At 36.0% G+C, this 11924-nt stretch overlaps 1 protein-coding gene across 1 annotated transcript in view; it reads right to left on the bottom strand.

Moving 5' to 3' along the window:
• Positions 1-4824: 4824 nt before the first annotated feature.
• ARSK (arylsulfatase family member K) overlaps positions 4825-11924 on the bottom strand; it is a 57492-nt gene continuing 50392 nt past the window's right edge. Inside the window, exons 6-7 of the mRNA XM_037731484.1 lie at positions 8714-8938; positions 4825-6387 (exon numbers count right to left, since the gene is read on the bottom strand). Of these exons, the coding sequence (XP_037587412.1) occupies positions 6098-6387; positions 8714-8938 (515 nt within the window). The 3' untranslated portion in view covers positions 4825-6097. The remainder of the gene's footprint in view (positions 6388-8713; positions 8939-11924) is intronic.

Here is an 11924-nt window from a genome sequence, read left to right as displayed (position 1 = left end):
CCTGGGTCTAATAAATTGAAAAACCACCACCACAAGCAGTAGAAAGAAGAGACAACAAAGTGACCCTACTACTTTGAAAGATGGTCCTAAGTACCAGGTACCAAATCCATTAAAAAACAAAACAGCTAAGGCTCCTAGTTGATGTGAATGCTTCTTTTCTTAGGATGGTAGTTTGAATAACAAGACTCCAGACCATTGTTTCCCAGATTTTGCTGTACCTTAGAATCACCTGGGAAGCATTTTTATTTATCTTTTTTTTGAGACAGAGTATCGCTCTGTTACCCAGGCTGGAGTGCAGTGGCATAATGTCAGCTCACTCTGCCTCCTGCGTCCTGCCTCAGTCTCTTGAGTGGCTGGGATTACAGGCATGTGCCACCAGGCCTGGCTAATTTTTGTGTTTTTAGTAGAGACAGGGTTCCTCCATGTTGGCCAGGCTGGTCTCAAACTCCTGACCTCAGGCTATCTGCCTGCCTTGGCCTCCCAAAGCTCTGGGATTACAGACTGGGAAGCTTTTAAAACTCCTGTAACTTAGGGTAGGAGCCAGGCAATAATATTTTTAAAACATCCTCAGGTGATTCCAATTTGCAGCAAAGTTGGAAGCTGTTCTAACCTAGCATTGAGAAAACTATAGCCCACAAGTCATATCCTGCATTTTTGTAAACAAAATTCTATGGAACGTAGCCATGCTCATTTGTTTACATATCGTCTTGCTGCTTTCACACTTCAACAGCAGAATGAGTGTTGTGAAACAGACCATATGGCTCACAAAGCCTAAAATATTTAGTATCTAGCCTTTCTGTAATACAAAAAGATAAAATCCCAATGAGGTATAATCTCACTCCAGTTAGAATGGTTTTTATCTAAAGAACAAAAAATTACAAATACTAGAAAGGATGAAGAGAAAGGGGAACTCATACACTATTAGTGGGAACGTAAATTAGTTCAGCTATTATGGAAAACAGTATAGTGGTTCCTCAAAAAACTAAAAATAGCACTATCATATGATCCAGCAACTCCGTTATTAGGTAAGTATCCAAAGGAAAAGAAATCAGTATATCAAAGGGATACATGCGCCCCATGTTTACTGTAGCACTAATCATAATAGCCAAGGTATGGAATCAACCCGTGTCCATCAGCAGAGGAATGGATAAAGCAAATGTGGTGTGTGTGTATATATATATATATATATATACATATACATGATGGAATACTATTTAGCCATAAAAAGAATGAAATTCTATCATTTGCAGCAACATAGATGAGCTTGAAGAACATTATGTTAAGTGAAATGAGCCAGGCACAGAAAGATAAATACTGCATGTTCTCATTCATATGTAGAAGCTTAAAAGCGTTGATCTCATGGAGGTAGAGAGTTAAATAGTGGTTAATAGAGGTGGACAGGTAAGGGGAGAGAGGAATAACTGAAGACTGATTAATGAATACAAAAGTATGGCATGATAGGACGAATACATTCTAGTGTTCTATAGTACTATGGAGTGACTGTAATTAATAATTTATTATATATTTTCAAATAGCTAGAAAAACAGATTTTGAATGTACCCAACACAAATAAATGATCAATGTTTGAGGTAATTGATATGCTAATTACCCTGATTTGATCATTACACATTATATAATGTATGGAAATACACTGTAGTCCATAAATAGGTACAATTATGTGTCGATTTAAAAAAAAATAAAACAAAGGGGAATAGAGTCTATTTGTTAGCTCTTTTGTGCTACGATTTACTATTTCTAGAAGGCTACTCCCTTGGCCAGGCGTGGTGGTTCATGCCTGTAATCCCAGCACTTTGGGAGGTCGAGGCGGGCAGATTGACTGAGGTCAGGAGTTCAAGACCAGCCTGGCTAACATGGTGAAACCCTGTCTCTATTAAAAATATAAAAATTAGCTGGGTGTGGTGGTGCTATGCCTGTAGTCCTAGCTATTTGGGAGGCTGAGGCAAGAGAATTGCTTGAACCCAAAAGGCAGAGGTTGCAGTGAGCTGAGATCAAGCCACTGCACACTAGCACGGGTGACAGAGTGAGACTCCATCTCAAAAAAAAAAAAAAAATAAATAAAAAGAAGGCTACTCCCTTTTCTCCCCACCCTGCTATAGCCTACATGTTGGTTTTCTAAAGCAATGTGATATTTGAAAAACTATAATGCCCAGTAAATTAATTCAACAAGTCTTTACTAAGCTTCTATTATGTGTTAGGCATTTGAGATACTTTATAGAAAAAAGGGACAAAATGTCATGCCTGTTTGAAGCTTTTATTCTAGTAGGGTCAGCAGGGGTACAAGACAGCACAAAAACGTTAATTATATAAAACACACACTAAATTAAATGGTAATGACTTCTATGGAAAAAAATAAAGCAGGAAAGTCCTTGTGAGAAGGTGAGCCATGACCTCAAGGAAATAACAATGAGCCATGAAAAAAGTCTGAAGGAAGAACTGCACTCCAGGCAGAAAAAAAATTGACAAGTGCAAAGGTCTTGGTGGTGCATGCCTGGTATGTCTGGAAAGCAACAGGGAGGCACATGGCTGAAGCACAGTGAATCAGGTAGGAGTATGGGAGGAGAAGCAGTCTTAGAGAGAACATGCTACCAGATTATTTGGGGCCCATAGGTTATTGTAATGACTTTGGCTTCTTTTACAGAAAAAGATGGGAAACCAGTGGGGGCTTTGAGTATCCAGGGGTGTGATCTGTGATATTTTGACAGGATCACTCTGGCTTCTGTTGAGAATAGACTGAAGAAAGCCAAGGACAGATTCGTGGAGACCTCTTAGGAGTCTACTGCAAAATTCCAGGCACAGATCATGGTAGATTAGAACAAGAACTTAGTAGTGGAGGTAGTAAAAATGGAAGCCCAATTCTCATTTCAGCTTCTAATTAGTGTCAGTTCCTCTCAGATTCCAGCATTAGATAATTGATTTTTCAAAAACTTGATTTTTCAAGTTTTTCTTAATTTTCTGTTTTTGTGATTGTGAGATACCATTCTGAATTAGATATTGTCCTGAATATTCAATTGTACCTAATTATGATTCTACACTTAATATGCTTAAAACATGGTAGATACTTGGTAAATTCCTACAATAAATGCATCTCAAAGGGTTTGGGTAGAATGAGATAGATTTATCTTCACAAGCCTGTTTTCAGGACCACATTTCTATTACTATTGCTTTTCTCTCCATTATTAGCATATATACACACACTTTAGCTACTTGTGTTCTTTAGACTTAATTAGGAGATGGATGGTGGATTTGGATAGTTTAATTTTAACCTTGATCTCATATTCAGTCTTTCTTTTTAAGAGTTTTACTTCAGAAAGTGTGTTTGTGTGTGTGTGTGTTTATATTTGTATATACATATGTAATAAAATCAGATATACTCAAAAGTAAAATTGTTTCTCAGAAATTCATAAATAATTACAAAGGTAAGCTCATATAAATTCATTGAAGAACAATAAACAAATAAAGGAGATGAACTCATGAAGGAAACTTCAAAGACAGTTTGAGAAAGTAAAAGGTAAAATTATTTGCAGGTAAGATATTACTTGGAAAATAATATATCATTTGAAAAACTATTACAATAAAGTGGTTCAGCACAAAATAAATATGTAGAAATGGAGTACACATACAAGCAACAAGATCTTCCCTAAGAGGATATAATGGAAGGAAGATTCACTGAAAATTACAATAAGTGAGAAAACAACTGGGAATAAACCCACCACTGGCTACACATTAGAATCATGGCCGGAGGGACTGACCAACAAGACAACAATAATGGCATGGCAGGCCCAGGCTCTCTCAGAAGCTGTGATCAACTGGTGTGGGCTAGGCCTAGGTGATATTTTTTAAAGTCCCTACTTTCAAAAATTTTTACGGAGAAATTCATCTATATCAAGAAAACTTAGACTACTATTAAGGGATATAAAAGAAGACATGAATAAAGGGGAAAACATACTAATTCTTTAGAATGACTATCATAAAAAATTAAATTCTTTCTAAAGTAGGTTATACATTTAATGATTTCATTAACAAGCCCAACAGGACTTTCCATTTTTGTAACTAGACAAGCTTATTCTAAATTTGTATGGAAAAATCAAGAGTTGCTAGGAAGAACAATTCTGAAAAAAGAAAACTATTGCAAAGGGACTAGTCCTACCAGATACTGTCTACCAGGCTAATAAACAAAATAGACTGGTCTGGCTGGGTATGGTGGTTCATGCCTGTAATCCCAGCACTTTGTGAGGCTGAGGCAGGCAGGTTTCTTGAGTTCAGTTCAAGACCAGTGGGCAACGTGGTGAAATCCTGTTTCTATAAAAATTTTAAAAATTAGCTGGGTTTTGTGGCATGGGCCTGCGGTCCCAGCTACTAGTGAGGCGGAGGTGGGAGGCTCATCTGAGCCTGTGAGATTGAGGAGAGCAGTGAGCAGTGATTGTTCCACTGCACTCCAGCCTGGGTGACAGGGCAAGACCCTGTCTCAAAAACAAAAAAAACAAAAAAAAAAAAAAGAAAAGAAAAGCAGAAACAAAAAATAGAATGGCCCAATGGAAAATAAAATGTTCAGAAATGGCATAAGTATAAATGGGACTTTGGTATAGATAAAAATGGCATTGCAAATCAATGGGGGAAAAGAACGTATCCAACCAAAGGTATTATATGATGAAGTGACATTTTTACCAATGGGACAAGAGACAGTTTGCTCAATTAAAGATCAATGGGAAGGCATTAGAAAAACACCTAAAGTTAGATTTCTACTACGTTTAATACATTCCAGCTGAGTCAAAGATCCGAAGATGAAAAATAAAACTCTAAAAGAAGTGGAGAGTGCTACTGTAAATACGATACAAAATTCCAAAAGCCACAAAGCAAAGATTTACAAATTTTTTATTAATATTATTTTTAAATGACAAATCATAATTGTATATATTTATGGGGTACAAAGATTTGTAAATCTGTTTACATGAAAATACAGTTTCTACATATCAAAAAATACCAGAACAAAGTCAAAAGACAAAGGACTATGACAAACTGGAAAGAAAATATTTGCAGAATCTCTTACAAAGAGCTAATACCTAAAGCATGCCTGTAATACAAAAGAAAGACCAACAACCAACAGAAAATAGGCAAAGAATAGAAATAGGAAAGGTCGTGGTAAAGCAGATTCCAATGGCTGTTAAATACATGAAAATGTGATCTACCGTACTCATAAGAAAAATAAAAATAGAATATTTTCATCAATTAGGTTGGCAAAGGATAAGAAGACATGCATTGATGGGGAGATTACCAGTTAGTATACCTTCTTTAGAGGTAGTTTGTAGTATCTAGTGTAATTTTGCTAAAAATTGTCTTGACTCAGTAATTTCACCTCTAGGTATCTATGGTTAAGTGGAAAAAAAAGGGAAAAAGAAGCAACGTGCAGAACAATGTGTGCAGTATATTACCATTTGTGAAGGGGGAAAGGAATATATACACTTTTTTATAAATTTGTGGCCAATCTCTAAAATAATGCATAAGCAGGTGGTTTCAGTACTTGCTTCTTGGAGGGGGAGCTGCATGGCAGGGAAGAGGAACAGGTCAGAGACTTCATGCTCACTGTTAACCCTTTTGTACCATTTGAAGCTTTACCCTGCTTATATATTACCTATTTTAAAAAACAGTCATAAAATCAGGTAAGTCCAGAGTTTATGTCCTGTTAAATACTCCAAATACTTCCATCAAATACATCCAAACTATCCCATCCAATATAAATAACTCGTCAAGCACCATCAGATGCTCACCACACAACTATTTTATGATTCGTATTACTATTAATAAAATATTTTATATTCTCTATTATTTAATGAAACATAACTTTTACAGTATTTGCTTCAATCTTTTTGATACTTCCACTAAATTGTTAGAAGCTCTACAAAGGTCTAAATAATAATCATTTTTGAAAATATGTAATTTTATAATCATTGGCATTTTATATTAAAATATACTACCTGCTTTCAAAGTGATGAAAAATTGGTACCAAAATTGTTACATTTAAAATTCATAATCATGATATTTATATGTAGCTCCAGAACATTATTTTTAAACTTTTTGTTCAAACTGCTCTTAGATTCATATCGGTTTTAAGCCACTGGTCGATTGCACTTTCATACTTCTTTGGTTCTTTCTGCCAATCCTGATGCCATCTAAGGTTTGCTATAACATTTGAATAATTCTGTCCTATACTTTGTTTCCACTTGATAAACTGCTCTTTATTATACTGGTGGACAGAAGCAGAAACTTTAGGGTAGTTGATAATGGAACGAAGCTTCTGATCCAAAGAATAAGTAATTTCTGGAAATTTTACAGCAACATTTGTTAATTCATCTGGATCTGAGGAAAGATCTAAAAGAAAAAAAAATTAAATATCCGTCAAAATAGTGACCTGGTAAAAATTTTTTTAGAATGTCATTATGACAGGTAATGTATTTGATTTAAAAAAAATTTTTCAGTGTAATAAAATGGACAGAAAAAACGGTAAAATAACATACCAGGAGTTAAACACCCTATCGTATGCCCAAATTTCCCTCCTTCCTACGATTGTCCAGCTATCCCACTTTTTTTTTTCTTATCTATTCTTAGATGCCAGAAAAAGTCAAACGTTTATCATTAGTAAGCTGGTTTAGAACAAATTCTTCCTGTTTTTGACATCCTGCCTACTTCGACAGGCAGAAATGAATATAGTAGTGCCTATACCGTACCATTTCAATAGCCTTAAACTTTCTACGAATTCTGTATATAGACAAGTCATGTTCTTGCAACTTCACTTAGTCCCAGTTTTCTTTATATATTAGTATCTTATGCTTGGAGTGTTGAAAGTTACATGCATCAGTACTGTCCATTTGAACAAACAGCCATGGAAATAAAAACTTCTCAATCACTGTCAGCAAGAAAATAATGATAAATATTGATAAATATTTCAGATCTATAAACATACCTTTTACATATGGTGTGGGAAGACAGGATATAACTAGGATACCAATCTAATTGGAAAAACAGCAAGTCACAGATCTAATGACAATTAACTTCAGATAGTAAATGAACACTGCATGTTGAGGGAAAAACCTCTATGGGCCTGTTTGAGTACATTAGCCAAGAGGCCCCTTCACAGGTTTGTGACTTTGCTAGGTAACTTCAGAAGTCTTTAGGAAAGGGAAGTCAATAAGTCCTAAAAAATACAGAAAAGGCTGACTCTCCCTCTGACATTTTGATGGTCACATCAGTTTTTTTGGTAGAATATGGTATAAAAAACAAAATTTCAACAAATTTAAAGATCAAATTGGCTTTTATTTAGTGATTCATGAATTGGGCAGCATCTCATCTAAAGATTCCGAAAAGGCATTCTGATGAGCTGAGCAGAGGAGGAGGGGCTTCATAGGCAGAAAATGGCTGATGAAAAAGCCCCAGAAACATGGAAGAAAAAGCAGATTCATTATTATAGTCGTACTTCTTTATCGAGTAAAAACAGAGGGGACTCTCTTATGCTGGTTCAGGTAAACTGAGGCCTTTTGATTTGTTATTGTGATTTTTTTTTTTTGTTTTGTTTTTTTAAGTGGACTGTTGTAAAGCTCAGTTTGGTTATGGGGCACCTAGTGCCAGTGACCCCATTCTGGTTTGATCTGGTCTGTTGGCTCTGGTATAGGAACTCAGTTCAAAACAATGGCCTCCCATAAATTTCATTTGACAATGGCCAATGAACAGGCAAGAAATGCCCATTACTTATCAGGATGAAAATGTAAAGACTTCCTTTCCTTTTTTATTCTTTTTTCTTTTTTTATTTTTTAAATAGAGACAGGGTTTCACCATGTTGGTCAGGCTGCTCTCGAACTCCTGACCCCAGGTGATCCGCCTGCCTCAGCCTCCCAAAGTGCTGGGATTACAGGCGTGAGCCACCGTGCCCAGCAAGACTTCGTTTTCAAGCCAAGAATCTTCCACTCTTAAAGTGAAGGGGGTTGGCTAGTTTGGCCTCTAAAGCATTATTTTAATAATAATTTTGCTATTTGTAACTGAGAAAGCGCCTTAGGGAGAAATGAATATTACTAATAGCTTTAGCACATATTTTATGTACTAAATGGGGACAAAGAATATGTAAAACCCTAACTCTAATAATGCTGTTTAAAAATTAATTCATACAGTAGTGAAGCAGGCAGACATTTTTATAAGGTGTAAGAACCATCACTTTTGCAGTCACACCTTTGTTGAAATCTCAGTTCTGCTACTTCTTAGCTGTGTGACCTCACACAGGTATCCAAATCTCTCTGACTCATAGTCTCCTCTGTAAAATGAGGATAATGGTACTATCTTGTGGGGTTGTGGTGAATATTAAATAATACATGTAAAATGTCAGGCTTCATAAGATAGGTGTTAATCCTTCAGAATAATGAGGCACAATGTTGGGAAAAATAGTCATGAGTACTGGAAGATACCCTTATCAGGGAAAACTGGTTTCAGTCATGAGATGCAGATCAAAAGCCTAAGGACACTTTCTGAGATTCAGCTGCTGATCTGCAAAGAAGCTGTTCCTCACACGGCAAACTTTTGTAGATTGTCCCAGCATGAGAAGTAGCAGATATTTATTTATTTAACAAGGATTATTGGATATCTTGAGCAATGTTACATAGGGCAGTTCATTACACATAATATTACACTTAAAACATATTAACAGATTTACCAAAGAGTTGAGGCAATACTGAAGTGCCATCCGAGTAGGCTATATACTTCCAGTGGTTAGTTCGAAGCATGTAAGTGGAAGCATTCACATTACACCCATGGAATTCACTCAGAATCCAGGGTGGATGTAGGTTTTTGACTTCATGTTCATTCTTAAATGTTTCTGATGATAATGGCAACAATGAGTATCCACTCAGGTTCTGAGGCAGAGGAATTCCAGCAATATCTATGTAACAAAAATAACAAAATATTTTTAAATAGCTCATTCTTTTATTAGCTGAACACTCACAAATGACATCTGTCACATTTTTTCATACCATTAAGTGCCATGGAGACCAGATTGCATACGGAATTTGTAAACAGATTACCAAGATTCACATGCTTATTCCACAGGCCATGTGAATTTAAGCACGTCATTTACTTATCTCAACCTCAGTTTCCTCATCTCTAAGAAAGGGGTGGCCACAGTACTTGTATTTATTAGGTTCATGTTAGATTTAAATAAGATGCCTTACATAAAATTCTGAGAACTCTGAGAATAATGCCTGGTAGATAGGAGCCTTCAACAAATAGTACTGTAGTTAATATCACTAGTCCTTTTTTCTCTGAATGAGTAAATAATCACTTGTTTCTCAAAGTTTCTTCCATGAGCTACTAACAAGACTTACACAAGAAAGGGGTTTAGTAGTTATATGTTTGCAAAATAATGGTTAAACAAAATTAGATACATACATTTGTTGTTGATGTGAATTTGTTGCGGATGTATATGATAAACCTTCAGGAGTGGTAGACAGTATACCATATGCACCAAAGTTATTTGATAACTGCACTTAAACTCTCAAGTAGCATATCGAGGGACTAGCATTTTTAAAAACACACTTTCAGGAATTGTGGATTATATTTATAAAAGGAAACTAATTTTTAACTTATCAAATATAGGCATATAAAACAATAGCATGAGAAATGTCCCACTGAAAAATAGCTTGTACTTTAAAAATTGCTCTCAAGGTACTTGGGACCTCAAGCTTCCTTCTTTCTATAGAAAACTTGCTATTAATTATGTCTGGGTAATCAGGGTTGTTCCAAAATGAGTCTGTAGTTGTCTTCCCCACCCCTTTCCTGGTTTCAATGTTCATATTTTATGTATAAATATTTCCAGTGAAAAACAGAATTATATCTGTAATGTTAGAAATGAAACAAAATTGAATAAGAACATTAATTCAACTTGACTGTCTTTAACAAAAACAGGTTAATTAAAGGATAATAGGGAAGTAGACAAAAACCACTACAAATCTTCTGAAGATTTATTATTTCACATATAACTTTTAATATATATATATATATATATTATTTCCTATATAACTTTAAAAAACTGTATCTTCCATTTTCCTTGGAAGAGGACTATCACAAGTATTAATTTTCTGCCAACCAATCAAAATTAGTGGCTTTTTGGTTCACAAATAGGAAACAAAGAAGAGAGGAGTATTTCAGAGATAACTGGTTAAAAACAAAAAGAGGAGAAAGAGGTTAAAGAGGAGGTACCCGAGAGAAAACGTTTGCCTGGGTGAAACTAGCTGTGCTCCCAGACAGAAAGACTAGCTACTGTAAGCAGTGGAAAGGAGGCTGCGAGGGAGGAGGCTGGGTAAGTGTGATCTGTGTGTCGGCCACCAGGAGGCACCACCAGCGAGGCACAGGAGACAGAAGAAGCCCTTAAGGAAGGTTGGGAGGCAGGAACCCCCAGGCACATACTCATGGCTATGGGACATTGTTGTATTCAGCATTTCATTGACCTTTAATACTTAGAAATACCTTATTTTAGAACCATTCTTAATTTTCCTAAGGAAGTTTGGAAGACTAAGAGAATTATGTTTCTCCTGTGTTTATGAGAAGTCAGTAGTCAACTGGGGTAAGAATCCATTCAAGTGTTCATTTTTAAAATTCATTCAGCAAACCAGGTGCTATTCTAGTTGTAGGGAAACAATATTGGACAAGGCAGAAAAGCTCTTCTAGAGCTAACATTCTAATGTGGGCAGACAGAAACAGCTGTGTCAGACGGTGGTAAGTGCAATGAAGAAAGCAGGGTAAGGGAGACAGAGTGATGGCAGGCATGTGGGATGTGCTGTGTTATACAGGGTGGTCAGGGAAGGCCTCTCTGAGAAGGTCACATTTAGACAGTGTCCTGAGGAAAGGCTAGAGTGAGCCCTACAGTTATCTAGGGAGAGGGCATTTCCCCAGGGGAATAGGAAGTGTACAATCCCCAAGGCAGGAACCTACTTGGTTTAATCCCCAAACACCAAGCAGGCCTGTTTGGCGAGAGCAGAGTAAGTGAGGGATAAAATGGTAAGAGATGAGTTGGGGAAGAGAAGAGATCATGTTGGACTCTCAAAGGCCAATTAAAGACTGAATTTTTACTCTAGGTGAAATGGGAAATCAGTAGAGGGTTTTGAGCAGAGAAGTATGACAGTCTGACACTAACTACAGAACGGTGAATTGACTAAAAGTGGATAAGGGCAGAGCGTCAGAGAGAGTTAGGAAGCAATCGCAGGAATCCAGCCAAGAGATAATGAGAACTTAGGATTCCACTCTATTATTGATAGAATAAAATACCTTTGAAAATTGATAAACACCCTGTTAAATATCCATAATGTTTAATAAATACTTCAAGTATTTATTAGTTTTTCTGTGCCTCAGAAAATTGGGTTTTCATTTTTCCTATAGTTATCAATAATTTCCTTAAAAGCACTTTAGCTTAGACTGCTTTTTAAAGAGCTATTTGATTTTTTGTTTAAAATCATTTTTCATATTTATTTCTCCTGGTAAACCTGTTATTCTGACTCCACTTTGAGTAAGTTTCACCTTTCGCAGCAGTATAAGCAAACACCAGAAGTTAACTGCAGGGCTCTCAAGAAAGAGTGACTTAAATGTAAAACGAGTAAACAAATAATAAAAATGCAGACCTGGATATGTGTGATGATCTCCTGAAGAGAGATGACATTATATTTCTTCTTGACCATATCACTACCTAAGGGATTCAGTTGGTATGGCAATGATGCAAACTAATATACACATTTTTTAGAGCATACCTAAGAAGAATGAAACATATTAATGATAACCATATCTAACATTTAATTGTTTACCATGTTCCAGGCATTGTTCTGAGCTATGAAATAGCCACTATTATCCCCATTTTTTTTTTTTTTTTTTTTTTTTTT

The sequence above is a fragment of the Cebus imitator genome, unplaced genomic scaffold (genome assembly GCF_001604975.1).
Source record: "Cebus imitator isolate Cc_AM_T3 unplaced genomic scaffold, Cebus_imitator-1.0 Scaffold403, whole genome shotgun sequence".
Classification (NCBI taxonomy): Eukaryota; Metazoa; Chordata; class Mammalia; order Primates; family Cebidae; genus Cebus; species Cebus imitator.
The sequence above is the reverse complement of the archived record's forward strand: the minus strand, read 5'-3'. Positions and strand labels throughout refer to the sequence as shown.